Source organism: Rhineura floridana, chromosome 5 (assembly GCF_030035675.1).
Source record: "Rhineura floridana isolate rRhiFlo1 chromosome 5, rRhiFlo1.hap2, whole genome shotgun sequence".
Taxonomy (NCBI): Eukaryota; Metazoa; Chordata; class Lepidosauria; order Squamata; family Rhineuridae; genus Rhineura; species Rhineura floridana.
The window spans coordinates 51692006-51710888 of NC_084484.1; the positions used below are offsets into that span (position 1 = coordinate 51692006).

An 18883-nucleotide genomic window follows, 5' to 3' on the forward strand; every position below is an offset into this window, starting at 1 on the left:
GACTGTCTAAAGTGAAATAAAAGTCTGGTGTGGATGTGGCCAGGGACAGCTTTGGTTTAAATTTGAGTGGAAGGCTACATGTGCCTGCTGTAGAATAAAAAGGTGGGGGAAACCCTGAAAAAGAATGATACTGTTCACAATGCTTTCCTTTTAGAAAGGAAAGGGACTTCCCTCTGCCCAGTGGCCACCCACCCAATCTCCCCTCCCCTCTTCTCTCCCTTCCTGCCCTCCCCTCCCCTTTCTGTCCTCCTCCTTCCCTCCCTGCCCTTCCCCAAGGTCAGTTCCACCTATCCTAAGCATGATTGCACAAGAGTAAATCCCACTGAACTCAATAAGCATGCAAATGATCAAATCTGCCGTCTGCTGCTCCTCCCTCCTAACCCCATTCTCTTGCCCCGCCCCTCCTCTTTACTTCACCCCTCCCCATTTCCTTCCAATCCCCTTCCTCCCCCTCCTCCTTCTCCCCTCTGCCCTCCCCCCTCTCTCCTCTGCCCTCCCCCCTCTGCCCTCCCTCTTCTTCTCCTCCATGGTCAGTATTACCTATCCTAGGACAATGACCTAGGAGACTAGGATTCAAATCCCCACATAGCCATGAAACTCAAAGGGTGACCTTGGGCCAGTGACTGCCTCTCAGCCTCAGAGGAAGGCAATGGTAAACCATCTCTGAGTACTGCTTACATAGCGCAGCACATGTCTTATTTCTATTCTTTGGGCTGATTGCAGGTATTGCCACCACTCACCATATGCTCAGAGGCACATGTTACCAAATTCTTCCAAGCTACACAGGAAGTGAATTGGACTGTGAAAGACCAACTCAGATTGTGTTTGCATTTTGACAAATTTGTTAGGGCAGTAAAATATCTCAGAGAGGAGGTCAGGTCTCCTGCTCCCCTGGTGCATTCACTATAGCTGCCCAATTCCCTGCTTTTTAAAGTTTGATAGAAGTATCTGTTGGCTATAGGTATGTTCTTAAACTGCAAGGTTTTTTGCCTCTTAGTGAATCTAAGAGTGTGACTAACATGGGATATCGACCATTATTATTAACAATTCAGATTAAATTAAAATTATAACTAGATCAACTTTTAGGTGTGCTAGGTTCATATGAACTATTCTGATAGTGACCAAGGAACTACAGCCCTGTATTTTTGTAATTAATTATCTCCCTTCCTATATTTTAATGGAAAGCCTTTTCAGAGGCACTAAATTGTGCATGTTTCCCCTTTCTTATGGCCACATAAAACTGACGTAGGGAGACCCTATGTCAAGAACTGACTGAATAACAATATGCTGCCTTCAACACATATGAGATTTCATAGTATCAGAGCTTGGAAAAGTTACTTTTTTGAACTACAACTCCCATCAGCCTAATCCAGTGGCCATGTTGCCTAGGGCTGATGGGAGTTGTAGTTCAAAAAAGTAACTTTTCCAAGCTCTGCATAGTATAATGGAATGAAAGAAGATCAGTTCCCTGCTGCAAATAGCTTACAATTACATGGGGCGGGCGTGGGAGGCAAAGCTAACAAGGGAATACAATGCACCTTTGCAAACATAGCTGTATATTTTCAAAGATGATAGCAACCTCTTCCTCAAATCTGTGAGCTGTTGGGTCAGGAGTTTATAATCAGCAATTTGCAGTAGGTGTTACTTCCTTGGCTGTTAATGTACATGTTACACATAACAAAAGTAAGTATGCTGTTAAAGACACCAGTCCAAAAGCCTATCATATGGCATCAAGTTCTATTAATTTCAATTGAACTTTTTAATGTAATGCTCAGGACTGAGGCATACAACTTCAGAAGGTGATGAGCTTTCCTTTCTTAGATATTTTTATCAGGGACAGGCATAGGCAAGGGATTTTGCTAGATGACCTTTGAAGTCCCTTCCAGCTCCATGATTCCAACAATGTAACCATATGAAAAGTCACTCCCAGTACCTTCATGTTTTTATTCTTAATGCATAAATATCTTGGATTACAGTATAGATGTTTTTATATGCTAGATGGGGACCAGTGTGCCTCACAGCCTTGTCATTATGGTGGGACATGCAAAGATGGCATTAATACATACACCTGCACATGTCTGGATGGCTATCATGGGCAAAACTGTGAACATGGTAAGTTGTATTTTGGTTGAAAAAGAGCAGTGACTCATTTTTTTGTTTATTCTGTGTGGTCCCAGAACAAGTTCCATAAAGTGCAATACAAAATATTGTTTCTAAGTATATGCTGATGATTATGGTATTATATTACATTCAGTGGAGTGCAGGTTGCAGTCTCATAATCATGCCATCCTTCCACTGCATGTAGGAAATAACATGCTGCCTAAGCATATGCAGATATAGATATTTGCATGATTTCCTTAATTTCTGCTTTTCTTGGACCTCCAATAGCAGTAGAAGAAAAAGATACATTGAGCCAACTGTATGGACATTTACAAGTGTCTGAACTCAGTTATACATATAATTTCCCATGTGTCATGAGCTCCATGGAGTGATTCCGGAGTGATGATGATGAAGAAGACAAATCTACAGAATGGGACCCAGGGCAGTACTGAGACAGTAGGCTTCAGTACTTCTGACAGTGACAGCTCCTCCCCCTTAGTTCCAGTTACAACAAAGGGAACGATGGCTGATCGGGAGCCTGTCCCTTCTCCTCCCCTCTCCTCCCCCCATCTCTTCTCCAAGTCACTGCCGTTGCACACACCTCTTCTAGAGGAGGAGGATTGTGATGAAGTGCCACCAATCACATCACCCCAGACCTGTAGACAACTGCACTGGCAGGCTCAGCTGGCCCCCACTTTTCCACCTAGGAGAAGCGCTCATTTGGGCACACATTCCCATTCTGTGACACCTTCATTATGCAAGTAGAAAGGGCCTGCCCATGTTTATTTAAGAGTCATAGTGGGAGTGTCTAATTGTTACAACAATATCTTAGCTTTGTAATGCCTGATTATGTCGTGTAGAGATGCAGAAACTTGTGTAGCCTGTAAGCTGACACATGAAACTTTCTGGACTGAAGTTTCTTATTAAACATACTGGAGAAAAATACACCAGTGAGTCTGAGTCTGGCTTGGCCAGAACACTATGCTGTAGCAATTACACCCAGGTCTGAGACCTGCTCTGTGCCCCATCACAAGAAGGATATGACCACTATCAAACTCCCATCACTAAGACTTGGGAAAGCAAAATGAGGACAGAAGACCTCATCTATGGTTGAAGTTGCTGCCCGAAGCAACTAACCTAAGAAGATTTTAAGTATTCACAGTGTAACAATATGGAATAGTCTTTTGGAATATCTGTGGAAACAAATTCAAGAAGCAGCTGAATAAATGTATGAAAGACATCTTGTTTCTCCTGTTCATCATATGTGTGGTGGTAGTGGTGGAGAACTGGAGGCAGAAGTCTCCAGCCCTTTTAGTTCTCTGTTCTTTTTACATCTTCACTACAGTGAGATCTGCAAGATCCTGAAGCAGGGAGAGCCTATGCATCTGACTGCAGGGTTGAAGAGGAAGGTCCCCTTCAAACATAATTTGGCCAAAACAAGGTTCCCAGATATATTGCATAGGTATTTATAGATGTATTGTGGGTATCCACACAATGGCTGCATTGGCACATAAAGATATGCCAGACTTTCTAGCTGATTGTAGTTTACCGTGAATGAGCAATTGCTGCCATGATGGCTAGCCAATCTTAACCCATAGTTTATGACTATGTTAGGGAGCAACAAACCACAATTTCTGGTTTAGACAAAAACAAAGCTGCCTGCTTTGCTTCTGCCAGGGTGGAGCAAAACAAATTGGGTTGGGTCCAAGTATTTCTGTCAGCACAAGGATTTCTGCTTAGTGACAGAACTCCCTGCCTCCTCTCCCACACAGCCCATGCACCCTCCCCAAACCTGCTCTGGAGGGTTGGAGGGGAAACCTAGAACAAATCTGAGGGCCACACATGAGGAAGAGAAAGGGAAAATTTCCATTGGTGTAAGTGGAAATCCTTGTGCCCTAAGAAATACCAGCCCAATTTGCTTCGTTCCACACTTGCAGAAGCAAAGAGGGAGACTTTCTTTATAAAACATTGTTTTCCAAATTGTTGTTTTCGCATTGAGAACATTAGGATCAGGCTTCCAGTTATGAAATGGTTAGAATATAAACCAACTTCCCTCTAGCAGTTGGCTCTTCAGTGACCCCAAGGAATTGCTCCATTTGTCCATTGTTAGAACTAGAGCTCAAACCTTAGAAAACCCAAAGGAATTATAACTTAATGCCAATATGTCTGAAGGGTTTACATCCTAGAAGAAAATGGCTCTGGCTGGGGCCTCACCATGGCCTGGATTTATTTTTCAGTGCTCATATATATTTGTCTTTTATACAGTCATACAAAAATCCTGCAAGTTGGACAATGGTGGCTGTTGGCAGTTCTGCAAGTCTGTAGAAAATACTGTTGAATGCTTTTGTGCTGATGATTATATACTGGAAAACAATGGAGAATCCTGCGTTCCTAAAGGTATAATGCTATATTTTTGGTTAAGATTACTTGTTATAAGTTAGTTTTTTTAATCACTTTTAACCAATATTTCCCATTTTATCATTTTGACATGTATTGTTTCATTGAATGCTTCTGACAATTTAATTCCTATTTTACTTTTAAAAATTTCTGTTTTAAGTTACAAGTACAAAAACCACAAACAACAGAGTACAAGAGTATTATCCAAGTTTCTGATATTCATTTTTCTTTTCATATTTTGTAATAGATATATCTGATCAAGTCATCTCCATAATATACCATTCCATAAATATCCAAGAGTCTTCAGCAGTCCCCAGCTGTTGTCTCTTGTATTCACAAAGTCAACAAAAGCAGACGGAATATTCTCAAAATCTGTATCATATGTTGCAATATTGGGAGGTGGGGATCTTCCAAGCATAAGGATACCAATAGAAACTAGTCTGTTGGTCCTTATGCCTACAAGCCCAATCCCAGTACTTATGTATTTGGTTCCAGTAGTGGTGACTATAGGGATTGTAATACCGAGGGTCCCCTTACACTCCTACTACTACCCCTGCATCCACTCCACTTGCAAATATCCTCCCTCCTTAAAACCCAGCAAAAGCAAGGCTGGTCATTTGAAAGAAGAATTTTATTGATAACAGGAAATAGAAGCAAACACACTCTCCACAGTCTTCAGCAAGCAAGGTAAACTTAATACTCACAAACACTAAAAGACAACAAGGATCCTTGGGCCACATCTCCTTTCCCGACTGGACGACACACATATCTGGGTTCCAGAGTAGGCTTATGGCCCTGAGCTGCCCCCAGGTTCCCACTTAAATACTTTCCCCCTCTCATTTCCAGTAACCACCTGCCCCACTAATTAACTATTAATTTCATGCTAATCTTCCTATGTTGATTGGGTCTTACTCCCCTTAGAACATACCCCTGTTCTGAGAAGGATCTGCCCCTGTCTATGTAGATTGTATATCCCAAACTGCACCAACGTTCCCCCTGTGGTGAATCCTGTAGTTTTTACCTTCTCTCATTTCTCCTTTTCAGGGGAGAAGGGACTTTTTGTGACCACACTGTCAATCATTGCTACCCCAAGGTGACCCTCTTTATTAAAGCCTTATCTGATGCTATATCTCTTCTCATATTATGATTACCTATAATCTACACCCATATAAACCTTGTATCAATGATTTTATCTAAACTATACCTTATATTATCTTTAGTTTTATTTATTTATTTATTACATTTATATACCGCCCCATAGCCAAAGCTCTCTGGGCGGTTTACAGCAATTAAAAACATTAAAAACAAATATACAAATTTTAAAACCCAAAAAAACATTTTTGGGGCATTTTATAGCCCTTATCATTTATTTCAGCTTGCTAGGGACAACAACAGGACATTTGTTGCAATCATCCAATGTTACAGAGACAGTTAATATTTCTCTTCTGTTGGTCTTTATTAAATGTTCGATGGTCCCCACAATCTCTGATCTTCCCTCTAAAACATTTAAACTAAAATCTTATATCATCCAACTTCTTTACCATTTAAATGGAATACATCACACTTAAATTCTAATATATCTCAAGCTCTTCATCCTGCTGGAGACCCCTCTTGAATGTAATATATGAAAACCTAGAAATCTTTATATTTCAGATTGTACACCATTGACATTAACAGATGGAAGCAAAGCTCACATTCGCCTTGATCTTAAGAACCTGTTTACCACACACTTCAGACAATCGGTGTTAGTTTCCTGTCCTTGTGGTGTGCACAGGAGGTCATGTGGTTTTGTGACCCTTTTTCCCAACAATGGCACTCTCTTACAAATCTTACTAAGGGGGTGAGTTTTACTAACTCTCTCATCAAACCAGAGTTCACCAAAGACCCTTGTTATGGATCCCTAAAGCTTCCAATCTCCTAGACTCCAACACATATGTTCCATCATCTCTACATTTCTTCACCTGTATAGTTATTTTACCTAGTAATGCAGTTTGCCAAATCTGTTCCTGGTGCTTTTGGATGGGGTTTAATATTGTAAATGGGTCATTGGCCACTTTTTTTAATTTACCAGATTTCCCCCAGTAAGGTTAAATCCAGACTAAATTGGGATGAGGGGTATATAGGCTGGAATTTTGGTGCCAACAATATTTTGTGGATGCTGCAAGAATTTGCATTTATAAGAAGTACCCATCCCACAATGAACATCCATCTGGAAGCAGCCATAGTATTTGTTCTCTTGACTTTGTGTTACTACCTATTGAGCAGCTACCAATAAAAAATGTAAAATGGTAAAATGAATCATGGTACCAAAAAAAGGATGTAAACAGACACATTTGTTTACATTAGGAAGATCATTTCTAGATCAAAAGGAACTTGAATTTGACCATTTGATAAAAACACAAGAAGAGCCTGTTGGATCACGGCAGAGGCCCATCTAGTCCAGCATCCTGTTCTCACAGTAGCAAACCAGATGCCCATGGGAAGCCCACAAATAGGACCTGAGTGCAAGAGCACTGTAACCTCCTGTGGCTTCTGGCAACTGGTTTTCAGAAGCATGCTATGGTGACAGAGCACAGCCATCATGGCTAGAAGCCATTGATAGCCTTATCCTCCATGAATTTGTCTAATCTGCTTGTAAAGCCATCCAAGGTGGTGGCCATCACTGCCTCTTATGGGAGCAAATTCCATAGTTACTATGCACTGTGTGAAGAAGTACTTTCTTTTGTCTGTCCTGAATTTTTCAACATTCAGCTTCATTGAATGTCCACAAGTTATGTGAGAGGAAGATAAACTTTTCTCCATCCACTTTCTCCATGCTATGCTTAATTTTATACACTTCTATCATGTTGCTTCTGACTCACCTTTTTTCTAAAATAAAAAGCCCCAAATGCTGCAACCTTTCCTCATAGAGGAGTCGCTCCATCTCCTTGATCATTCTGGTTGCCATTTTCTGAACCTTTTCTGAACCTTTTCCAACTCTGCAATATCCTTTTTGAGGTGAGGCAGCCAGAACTATACACAGTTTTCCAAATGCAGCCACACCATAGATTTATATAATGACATTATGATATCAGCAGTTTTATTTTCAATACATTTCCTAACAGTCCCTAGCATGGAATTATTTTTTTCATAGCTGCCGCACACTGGGTTGACATCTTCATCAAGTCATCCATTACAACTCCAAGATCTCGTTCCTGGTCAGTCACCACCAGTTCAGATTCAGATCCCATAAAAAGTCTCCAATATGCATAATTTTAGACTTGTTTACATTGAATTGCAGTTGCCATTTTACTGCCCGTTCACTCAGTTTGGAGAGGTCCTTTTGGAACTTTTCGCAATCCCCTTTTTGTTTTAACAACCCTGAACAATTTAGTATCATCAGCAAACTTGGCCACCTCATTGCTTACCCCTAATTCTAGATTGTTTATGAACAAATTAAAAAGCACAGGTTGCAATACTGATCGTTAGGGGACTCCACTTTCTACAGCCTTCCATTGGGAGAACTGTCCATTTATTTCTATCCTCTGCTTCCTGCTACTTAACCAATTACTGATCCACACGAGGACCTCTCCTCTTATTCCATGACCGCTAAGCTTACTCGGGAGTCTTTGGTGAGATACCTTGTTGAAAGCTTTTTGAAAAACTAAGTACACTATGTCCACTGGATTACCTCTATCTATGTGCTTCTTGATACCCTCAAAGAATTTTAATAGGTTACTGAGACAGGACTTTCCCTTGCAGCAGCCATGCTGGCTCTGCTTCAGCTAGGCTTGTTCTTCTATATGCTTGGTTAATTTATCTTTAATAATACTTTCTATCAGTTTTCCTGGGACAGACATTAAGCTAACTGGCTGATAATTTTTGGGATCCCCCCAGAATCTATTTTTAAAGATTGGTGTTACATTGGCCACTTTCCAGTCCACGGATATACAGGCAGTTCTGAGGGACAAGCTACATATGTTTGTTAGAAGATCAGCAATTTCTATTTGAGTTCTCCGAAAACTCTTGGGTAGATTTCATCCAGACCCAGTGATTTGTCAGTTTTTATTTTGTCTGATAAGCCTAGAAATTCATGTCTTGTCACCGCTATTTGTCTCAGTTCCTCAGACTCCCTTCTTGCAAATGTTAGCTCAGGTTCAGGGATCTGCCCTACATCCTCCATTGTGAAGGCAGAGGCAAAAAATTAATTTAGCTTCTCTGTAATCTCATCCTTCTGTAGTACACCTTTGACTCTCTTATCATCCAAGTGTCTGACTGCCTCCCTAGATGGTCTTCTGCTTTGAATGTATTTAAAGCATTTTTGTTGGTTTTTATGTGTTTAGCAATGTGCTCCTCAAATTCTTTTTTTGCATCCCTTACTGTCTTCTTGCATTTCTTTTGCCAGAGTTTGTGTTCCTTTTTATTTTCCTCACTCGGACAAGATTTCCATTTTTTGAAGGAACACTTCTTGCCTCTAATAGCTTCTTTGACTCTGCTTGTCAACCACGCTGACATCCTTATGGCCCTTATGGTACCTTTCCTGATCTGTCAGTTTATACTCCAGCTCACTTTCTAATATTGTATTTTTAAATAACTCCCAAGCATTTTGGAGTGATTTGACCTTCTGGACTTTGTTTTTCAACTTTCTTTTTACCAATCCTCTCATTTTGGAGAAGTTTCCTCTTTTGAAGTCATATGTGACCATGCTGGATTTTCTTGGCAATTGTCTATTTACATTTATGTTTAATTTAATAGCACTATGGTCACTGCTCCCAACTGGTTCAACAACACTTACATCTTGCACCAGGTCCTGAGTGCCACTTAAGATTGCGTTCAGGGTCACCATTGCTCTGCTTGGTTCCATGACCAACTGTTCTAGGGCACAGTCATTTAGGGTATCTAGAAATTTTGCTTCTTTGTTATGACTGGAACACAGTCTATGTCAGGGACAGGGTAGTTGAAGTCACCCATCGCTGCAACATTTCCTAGTTTGGATGCTTCCTTGATTTCATTTCTCATCTCAAGATCTCCCTGAGCATATTGATCAGGGGGACAATAGAACATCCCCAGTACTACATTACTGTTGGGGTGCAGTATCACCACTCACAATGATTCTGTGGAGGAGTCTGCCTTTTTTGGAGTTTCTAGCTTGCTGGATTCAGTGCCCTCTTTTATGTATAGAGTGACTCCACCTCCAGTGTTTCCTTCCCTGTCCTTCTGATATAGTTTATATCCAGGGATAACTGTGTCCCACTGGTTTTCTCTGTTCCACCAGGTTTTTATTCTGCTCACTATATCAATGTTTCCCTTTAAGACCAAGGACTCCAGTTCTCCCATCTTGGTTCGGAAGCTTCCAGCATTAGCATATAGACACTTGTATACAATGTCGGTTTGGCCTGTGGTAATTTTGCCTTTCTGAATTGCTATCCTCTGCCCCTGCTTTCACAATGCCTAGTTCTAAGCCTATCCCATTTAAATTTTCCTCTTCTTTTTTTTGTCTTTATCCCAGTGAGGAGGTTTGTGAGGAGGCATATGTCTTTCCTCTGCTTTCTTTATTTCATCATACCTAAAAGTTGCAATAAAAAGATAGTTGGTCACATAGGAAATTAAACTAAGCAGACATTGCAATGCACAATTAATGTTTATTCAAAAGTAAGTTCCACTGGGTTCAGTTAGTCTTACTCCCAAGGTAGCCAAGAGTGTATGTGATTGGTGCCTTGCTTGCTTAGTTTATATAAGTAAATGCAACTGACACACGCTTCTTCACTCACACACGTATTTGCTTCCCCTCGATTCCTTGGCCCACAGTCTCTCAGCTTCCAAAAACTCCTTGCTGATTCTCAGCCCACATCTGACTCCCCATATCCAGTAAGAGAGGAAAGATGTCAGCCATGCATGCATTAATGGGAAAGGCATATATTAAAAGTTTTACATTTTTGGTTCCTGAGGAGAAGTTGTCTTGCTTGAATTGCTTAATTTTAAATGCTGGTAATGGTTTTGCAGTTGAATATCCATGTGGTCGGATTCAAAAGAAGATGAAAAAGACAAAGAGGGAAGCCAGTTCACTTTTTAATACATTCAGTACTTTATCAGCCTATGACGAAAAAGCTGGTGACCTGTATTACGATGGTACACAGAGTTTCCCAAGTGCTAGTCCCTACCTACACTCCCAGGATGAAGCATCACTCAATGAGGATGAAGAAGATTACTCTGATACGGACCCAGATGTCAGAATAGTTAATGGACAGGACTGTAAACTGGGTGAATGTCCATGGCAGGTAAATAAATATCTCATGTATCTTGTAATGGCACTTGATTTACTTTTTTATCCATATTTAACAATAAACGTGTATTGTTTCATTTTTAACTACTCCCTTACTTTTACATGGGGGCAGCCATTTTTTCCCACACACTTTCCCCTGAGCGACACAGAAAGTCCTCACTCCCACTGGGACTTGCTGTATTGTATTCAAAGCATGAGATGGCAAGGGGTCCCACTCCAGGCTGTGGGTGGATGAATTACCTGTTTTAAAATATTTTAAAAGCGTATGAATAGACTTTACTTGTAAGGCAATGCTGCAGCCTTCAGATAGCCTTGTAAAGGGATCCGCAGGACTGCGGATTCTGAAGTGGACCCATGATCCAATATGGGTCATGATCCAATCTGAATCAAATCAGGTGAGTCCTCTTTGGAATTGGAATTTGGAGGATTATTATTATTATTATTATTATTTATTGTACTTTTAGACCGCCCTTTAGCGACAAGCTCTCAGGGCGGTGTACAACAGAATAAAACCACATTAAAATACAGGTGAATGAGGGTACAATACAACTATAAAAACATTTTAAAAGCAAGGTGAAGACAAAGATTAAAATAAGATTACAATTAAAATTAAAATTAAGATTAAAATGCCTGGGCAAAGAGGTAGGTCTTTACCTGGCGCCGAAAAGATAACAAAGAAGGCGCCAGGCGTATCTCATCAGGGAGGGCGTTCCATAATTCGGGGGCCACCACTGAGAAGGCCCTAGATCTAGTTATTGCTCTCCGGGCCTCCCTATGAGTTGGAACCCGGAGAAGGGCCTTCGACGTCGAGCGTAGCGAACGGGTAGGTACATAGCGGGAGAGGCGTTCCACCAGGTATTGTGGTCCGATGCCGCTAAGGGCTTTATAGGTAAGAACCAACACTTTGAATCTGGCCCGGAAACATATTGGTAGCCAGTGCAGTTGATCCAGGACAGGTGTTATATGGTCAGATTTTTTAGTCCAAGTAAGAACTCTGGCCGCAGCATTCTGCACCAGCTGAAGTTTCCGAACCGTCTTCAAAGGTAACCCAACGTAGAGTGCATTACAGTAGTCCAATCTAGAGGTTACCAGAGCATGGATAACTGTGGCGAGGTTCTTCCTGTCCAGATAGGGTCGTAGTTGGGCTACCAGCCGAAGCTGGTAGAACGCATTCCGTGCCACCGAGGCTACCTGAGCCTCCAGTGACAGGAGCGGATCTAATAAGACCCCTAAACTACGGACCTGCTCCTTTAGGGGGAGTGTAACCCCATCTAGGGTAGGTCGGACATCAACCATCTGGGCAGAGAGCCCCTCCACCAACAGCATCTCAGTCTTGTCAGGATTGAGTCTCAGTTTATTAGCTCTCATCCAGTCCATTATCGCGGCCAGGCAGCGGTTTAGTACATTAACAGCCTCACCTGAAGAAGATGAAAAGGAGAAGTAGAGTTGCGTATCATCAGCATATTGCTGGAAACGCACTCCAAATCTCCTAATGACCTCACCCAGCGGCTTCATATAGATATTAAAGAGCATGAGGGACAGAACTGAACCCTGTGGGACCCCATATTGGAGTACCCAGGGCCTCGAGTAATGCTCCCCAAGCACCACCTTCTGGAGACGATTCTCGAGGTAGGAGCACAGCCACTGCCAAGCAGTGCCTCCAACTCCTAAGTCCGCAAGTCGCCCCAGAAGGATACCATGGTTGATGGTATCAAAAGCCGCTGAGAGATCAAGGAGAACCAACAGAGTTACACTCCCTCTGTCTTTCTCCCGACAGAGGTCATCATACAGGGAGACCAAGGCTGTTTCTGTACCAAACCCCGGCTGAAAGCCCGATTGAAATGGATCCAGATAATCAGTTTCATCCAAGAGAGCCTGGAGCTGGCGAGCGACCACACGCTCTAGGACCTTGCCCAGGAATGGAACATTTGCTACCGGTCTATAATTGTCAAGGTTATCAGGGTCCAAGGAGGGTTTTTTTAGGAGCAGTCTCACCACCGCCTGCTTCAGGCAGGGTGGTACCACTCCCTCTCGTAAAGAGGCATTAATCACCTCCTTGGCCCAGCCGGCTGTTCCATTCCTGCTAGCTTTTATTAGCCACGAGGGGCAAGGATCCAGAGCAGAAGTGGTCGCCCGCACCTGTCCAAGCACCTTGTCCACATCCTCGAGCTGTACCAACTGAAATTCATCCAATAAAACAGGACAGGACTGTGCTCCGGACACCTCATTAGGTTCAACTGCTACAATGTTGGAGTCAAGGTCCCAACGGATGTTCGTGATCTTATCTTGGAAGTGTCTCGCAAACACTCCTCACCCATGCCTAGGTTCTTTCCACCAAAGCTGGCTAAAGACATTTTGCTGCCTGTGTTGTGTCCCCCTACCCCACTATTGCTCTGCCTTTGCAAGTAGAGACATGCTTTATTAATCACACCACAGAGTAGCAATGCTATTAAAAGGGACTCTGACTATTTCCCTCCTCAGCTCTTGGTATAATCACCTTGGCATATAGGAAAGCCCCACCTTTCTGTGGTTACTTTATATCCGTGAAAGAACCCAGCTATGTGCTGGGGTAGGGTTTGCTTACTGGTTCTGATTCACTGGAAATCTGTCGGACTAGCATGCTGTCCCATCTCATCTATGTTTGTTTCTTCTACTTCTTTTATTCACTACGATTTAAGTGTGTGTGAAAAAGATTGTGAGATCAGCAAATAAGGGTTTAATAAGGTGTAGAGGGTTAGTACCACAGAGGTTAAAATGACAGCTTAGAGAGCCTCTCCCACTTTAAGTAGATTTTCCCCTTCTAATCTATGTAGTATTAACCCTCTAAATGCTTTTAGAGCATTTAGCAGTTAGAAAGCTAATACTACAGAGATTGGTTTCAAAACATCGTCACCGCTTGGACTTTCAACCTTCCTTAAGTGATAAAAAAACAGAGATTAAAAGGGAAGCCTAGAAACATGAGGGAGCCTCTCTAGGTTTTTGTTTTAAACTTTGCAGGCTTGGTTTGCTTCCTCCCTCCCAGCTTGGAGCTAATTCAGTGTCGGGGAAAGCCACTGAAGTTCAAAGCAAAGCAGTTCACTTTGGAATTGGAATTAGGTGGACTCTTTTATAATTCAGTGCTGAGTCTGAATTCAGAGGAATCCCAGCCCACCCCCCCTATGGGCTGAGTCGCTGACCTCCTAGAACCTGTAGTGTTTCTCACTTTTGTGTTTCCGCTGCCATGAAAGCTAAGTATATCTTTTCTCTGCCTAGTGTCTTAATAATATAGCAAATAGCCTGCCGTGTGTGCAAACAAGTAGAATTTATTCACGGAACAGATGTGACTAAAATATATAAACAGGTTCACTCAGTGTGTTGTTTTGTTCAAAAGTTTATGGTTTCAAAACAGTTCTTGAAGTACTTCTTATATGTTACTCAATAACTCCTCAGAGAATTATACTTTAAAACCTGCCGAACCTTTCCCAACCTGCTAACCCTTTCACACACACTTATCTTCTTCCCTATTCAATCTATTCACAAAAGAATCTCAACTAGTGTCCCTACTCTGTCTAAAACTGTTAAACAGTCAAAAATGCTTGCACTCTCCCATAAACACACCATCCCCCACCCACTCACTCCCCCTTCCCCTCTACTTGCCATATAACTTCTGTTACAGTTTCAGTGCATGCACATTACCTTATTTACAGCATATAGCAACACATAAAAAGTGAAACACCACAGCCTGAGACAAAGGACAAGATGGCATCTCCCCCATTTCTTGTACAAAACCCAGTCAGACTTGCAGTTGACTTACTTCAACATTGCTTGATGGGACAGAGTCCTCTACTGCACCTGAGAGCAGAAGGCTAGCTTAGGGGGCACAGGCTAGGCCACATGGCACTCACAGCTCTCCCCACTCTCCACCCTTCAGCATCTGCTGCCTGAGGTGGCTGCCACACTCTGCCTAATGGTAGAGCTGGCCCTGCTTCCCATTAATACTCCTGACAGAAATGCACCATGTCACTCAGGCACTTGAAGCTCCTTTCCTTCCATTTTCCTTTCCTTATGTCCACAATATATTTGCCCTTATTCGGTTGTGCTTTGTTTTGATTCTTGCAGGTGCTCTAGGAAGAAGACAAATAAACACTATGATAAAATTTCTTTTAAAAAGCATTTACTCATGCAATCCTAAATTTGTGTCTACTTCTTTTCAGGCACTTCTAATAGACAGGGAAGGAGAAGGGTTTTGCGGAGGAACAATTCTGAGCAAAATGTATGTGCTTACAGCAGCTCACTGTATTAACCAAACAAAACTAATTAAAGTTGTTGTGGGTAGGTACTTTTCATTTTTATCACATATTCAAATATACTAAAATGAAAAAATAGGTGAAGGATGCAGAAGTAATTGGGAAAAGTTTGTACCATTCTCTCTGTTTTGTCCTCCTGATGTTATCTTACACACATGCTCAATCCCCCACCATTATTCATATGTTGTACATAAACGTTGCACATGAGGTTGCATTATGTATTTCCTGTGGTCTTTAAAAATCTTAATAGCATAAGTGGTGGAGGACGTTGAATTGGATTGGAAATGTGGTGCTGGGAGGAGGGTGTTTTTCTCAGTGATGCAAATCATGGCTTCAGAAGAGCTATGTTAATAGAGAAAACACACGGGGGGGAGGATTAGCACACTACCACCACAATGTGCCAGCCCTAGCCAAATCAAGGGACCCCCTCCCCACATACAAATGATTAACGTTAGCCAAAATAAAGCAGCCATGTCCTGTTTCGTTTGGCCCTATGATTAGACATAACTTTCTGAACGTACTTTTACAGTTGTTACTTTATTTACAGTAAAGGTGCTTCCAAACTGTCTCTATTTTGGAGGGGCAATTCAATCACGTACTGGCAAATTGAGATTGTGCAGTTATAGGTGATTGGGATGTTTTGAGCAACAAACCTGCTTCCCTAAAGGATTGGACTTTTTGCCATTAAAAAGTGATGGGAAAATACATTGGAAAATGTGGGATAATACTTGTTTTGATGCATTTTTAACATTATTAAAAACACAAATATATAATACCATAAAAAACAAAACAATAAAACAATAGCAACCTCCATACAGCCATATAGAGCTTTGGCAACACACTAATAGCAAGCAGCAGCAGCTTACATTATCAAAAGCCTGAGAAAAAACATCAGTCTTTTCCTGGAGCCAAAAATGTGTCAACGAATTGAACGAAGGCACCAGGCGGACCTCACTGGGAAGTGAATTCACAACTGAAAAGGTTCCCCTCTGGAATGCACACCTCAGTGGGCTCCAGCTGGCACATTTGTTGAGATCTTTTTGGCTCCAGGTAAATCAGGATGAATCCTCAATAAAGAGGCAGAAGAGTGTAATCCTTCCTTTCCCATCACAGTTATTTTGAAGGCGAAAGGAGGACTCCTTTCCTCAAAGTGACTCCAAGTGGAAGGGGGAATTGGGCAAGCCCTTTTATTGGCTGAATGGGAAAAGAGTTGAAATTGGCTCTTACTAAGACAACACAATTCCCCTGCTACTTACAAGCCATGGACTGGGGGAAAGATTGTGTTTATTCTGGACCAAATTGCCTAGAATACAAGGTTGTGTTTTTATCATATTGTTATATTGCAAGTGAAGGACGGTGAATAATAACAAAAAAACACCTGTTTGAAGACCAGTGTCTTGGCACATCATATCTGTATCACACAATAATTATACTGTATTGTTCTCATGCAGGGGAAGTGAATACAACAGCAAATGCAAGAACAGGGGTTATTCTCACTGTGGATAAAATATACGTGCATCAGAAATTCATACCAGAAACCTATGACTATGATATAGCCCTCATTCAGTTGAAGACTCCTATCCAGTTTTCACGGAATGTGATCCCTGCGTGCCTTCCTACTGCAGACTTTGCTAATCAAATCCTAATGAGACAACGTAAGGGTACTGTCAGTGGCTTTGGCCGCACCCATGAAAGAGGTCGAGTGTCCGCCACGCTCAAAGTAGTCCAACTGCCCTATGTTGAGAGGCATATCTGCAAGCTGTCCAGCAATTTCCCAATCACTGAAAATATGTTCTGTGCTGGTTACAGTTCTTTAACTCAAGATGCATGCCAGGGAGACAGTGGAGGCCCGCATGTCACGGAATACAAGGGCACTTACTTTGCTACCGGTATAATCAGTTGGGGAGAAGGGTGTGCAAGGGAGGGGAAATATGGCATTTATACCAAAGTGTCAAAATTCATAGGTTGGCTAAGGAGAATAATGCGTCAAAAGATACAACAGAATGAGGCATGAGGAGAACCTCTGTTTCCTGATAATAATTCAGTGGCATATTTCACACAGGCATTTCATCAATAAATTAAATAAGTCCTTCTGCCTAAGACTTACACCAGCCTTTGCCAACCTGTTGCCCTCCAGATATTTTGAGCTACAACCTCTGTCAGCCCCTGCCAGCCCAACTATGCTGGCTGGGGGTTGCTGGGAGTTTTAGTCCAAAACATCTGGAGGGTACCAGATTGCTGAAGACTGACTTACAGTACGTTTCTTTCATGGCTTATTTCTTCATTTCAGAAGTCTTGCTCAGGTGTTATGCCTGAACAAGAAACATCCATTCATCTTGGGGACGTGTGGCTGATTCCCCATCCCTGCCTGCCCTGTCCCAGACCTTTCCATGTTCAGCAGGGAAGCTTTGAAGAGGCTTACTGTTCACATTCACTTGAACTACTTTATCAGGGCTCCCAATCATGCAGAAGCTTCTACTTGCATTCAAGTGAAGACAGGTAGAAGCCCCTTTCAGACCTTCCCTGCTCAACACAGGAAAGTCTGGAACTGATAAGAGCGAACCAGTGCACACAAGGACATTGGTGATAGGCCCATGTCCACAGTCCCTGTGGCTCCTACGTGACAGAGTTCCTGATCTGAGCAAAAACAACCACTGCAGCTTGTTAAAGTCATTTGCGTAACCTAGTTTGCCCATTCATCTGAAGGTTCTAGCGTAACAACCGCTTATGTCTCTGGGACTCAGACTGGAAAAAATGTATTTAATGTAATTCACTGTGTGTGCTATTTGTTTTAGTTGATTTGTAAGGCTTAGAATGGCAACTTCCATTCCTAAAGACACAACCATAGGATTGTAGTGAAAGGTGTCCATTCTATCTTTTTTAACACAAGTAGATGTTGATAATGTTTAGTCACAAAGAAATATATTCAGTGCACTTTTTAAAAACAGGATATTATCATGACCAAACCAATATCTGAAAATGCATTTATTTGAAAAGTATACTGTGCAATTCCATGCATGTCTACTCAGAAGCTAGCCCAATTGGCTGGTATTCGGTGCTAGTCTTACTCAGAGTAGACCCATTCAAGTTAATAACATAACTGAGGTTCATTAATTTCAATATGTCTACTCTCTGAGTAGGACTTAGTTGAATACAACCCCTTGTGTTCATTGGGACAGTAAATGGGTATGGAATTATTGCCTTAGAGTCTTTTCCGATTTGTGATTCAAATAATTAAAGACTATCATTCTAAAAAAATGCTGTACAGCTGAAGATTTTGTAAACATCAGTTAATATGGTCAATAATAAACATTTCAAATGCACAAGTCATGTTTCACTTTTTTTCTTTTTATCTTCAGTGTTTGTTACCCCTAATTTTATACTTTGTGTTTAATGCCAACAGGGTTAGTTATTTAAATATTTTGGGGCACATTACAGTTAAAATATTTTGAAACTGCTTATATTTCTCCACTCACTGAAATCACTGGGGTTTAAAACCATCTAAAATCACAATAGGATATAACTAATAAAAGCAAAAGGCTTATTATTAGCAGGGCCAGAGCTTGGAAAAGTTACTTTTTTGAACTACAACTCCCATCAGCCCCAGCCAGCATGGCCACTGGATTGGGCTGATGGGAGTTGTAGTTCAGAAAAGCAACTTTTCCAGGCTCTGAGCAGGGCATTGCTAGAGGAGGAGGAGGAGGAAGGGCCAACCTTACTATTGTTTGCCACTAGCTGAGGTGATGCAGCAAGTGTTGCTCAGATTCTAGATCAGGGATGCGGAACCTTTTTCAGTGAAGGATCACATTCTGTCATAAGTAACCCAAGGGCCACATTC

General features: G+C 41.7%; 1 protein-coding gene across 1 annotated transcript in view; it reads left to right on the forward strand.

Annotated features, from left to right (window-relative positions):
* The window catches only part of LOC133384863 (coagulation factor X-like), a 28784-nt gene extending 10413 nt beyond the window's left edge, over nucleotides 1-18371 (forward strand). Inside the window, exons 4-8 of the mRNA XM_061626667.1 lie at nucleotides 1999-2112; nucleotides 4366-4497; nucleotides 10480-10754; nucleotides 14953-15070; nucleotides 16497-18371. Of these exons, the coding sequence (XP_061482651.1) occupies nucleotides 1999-2112; nucleotides 4366-4497; nucleotides 10480-10754; nucleotides 14953-15070; nucleotides 16497-17059 (1202 nt within the window). The 3' untranslated portion in view covers nucleotides 17060-18371. The remainder of the gene's footprint in view (nucleotides 1-1998; nucleotides 2113-4365; nucleotides 4498-10479; nucleotides 10755-14952; nucleotides 15071-16496) is intronic.
* Nucleotides 18372-18883: the final 512 nt, after the last annotated feature.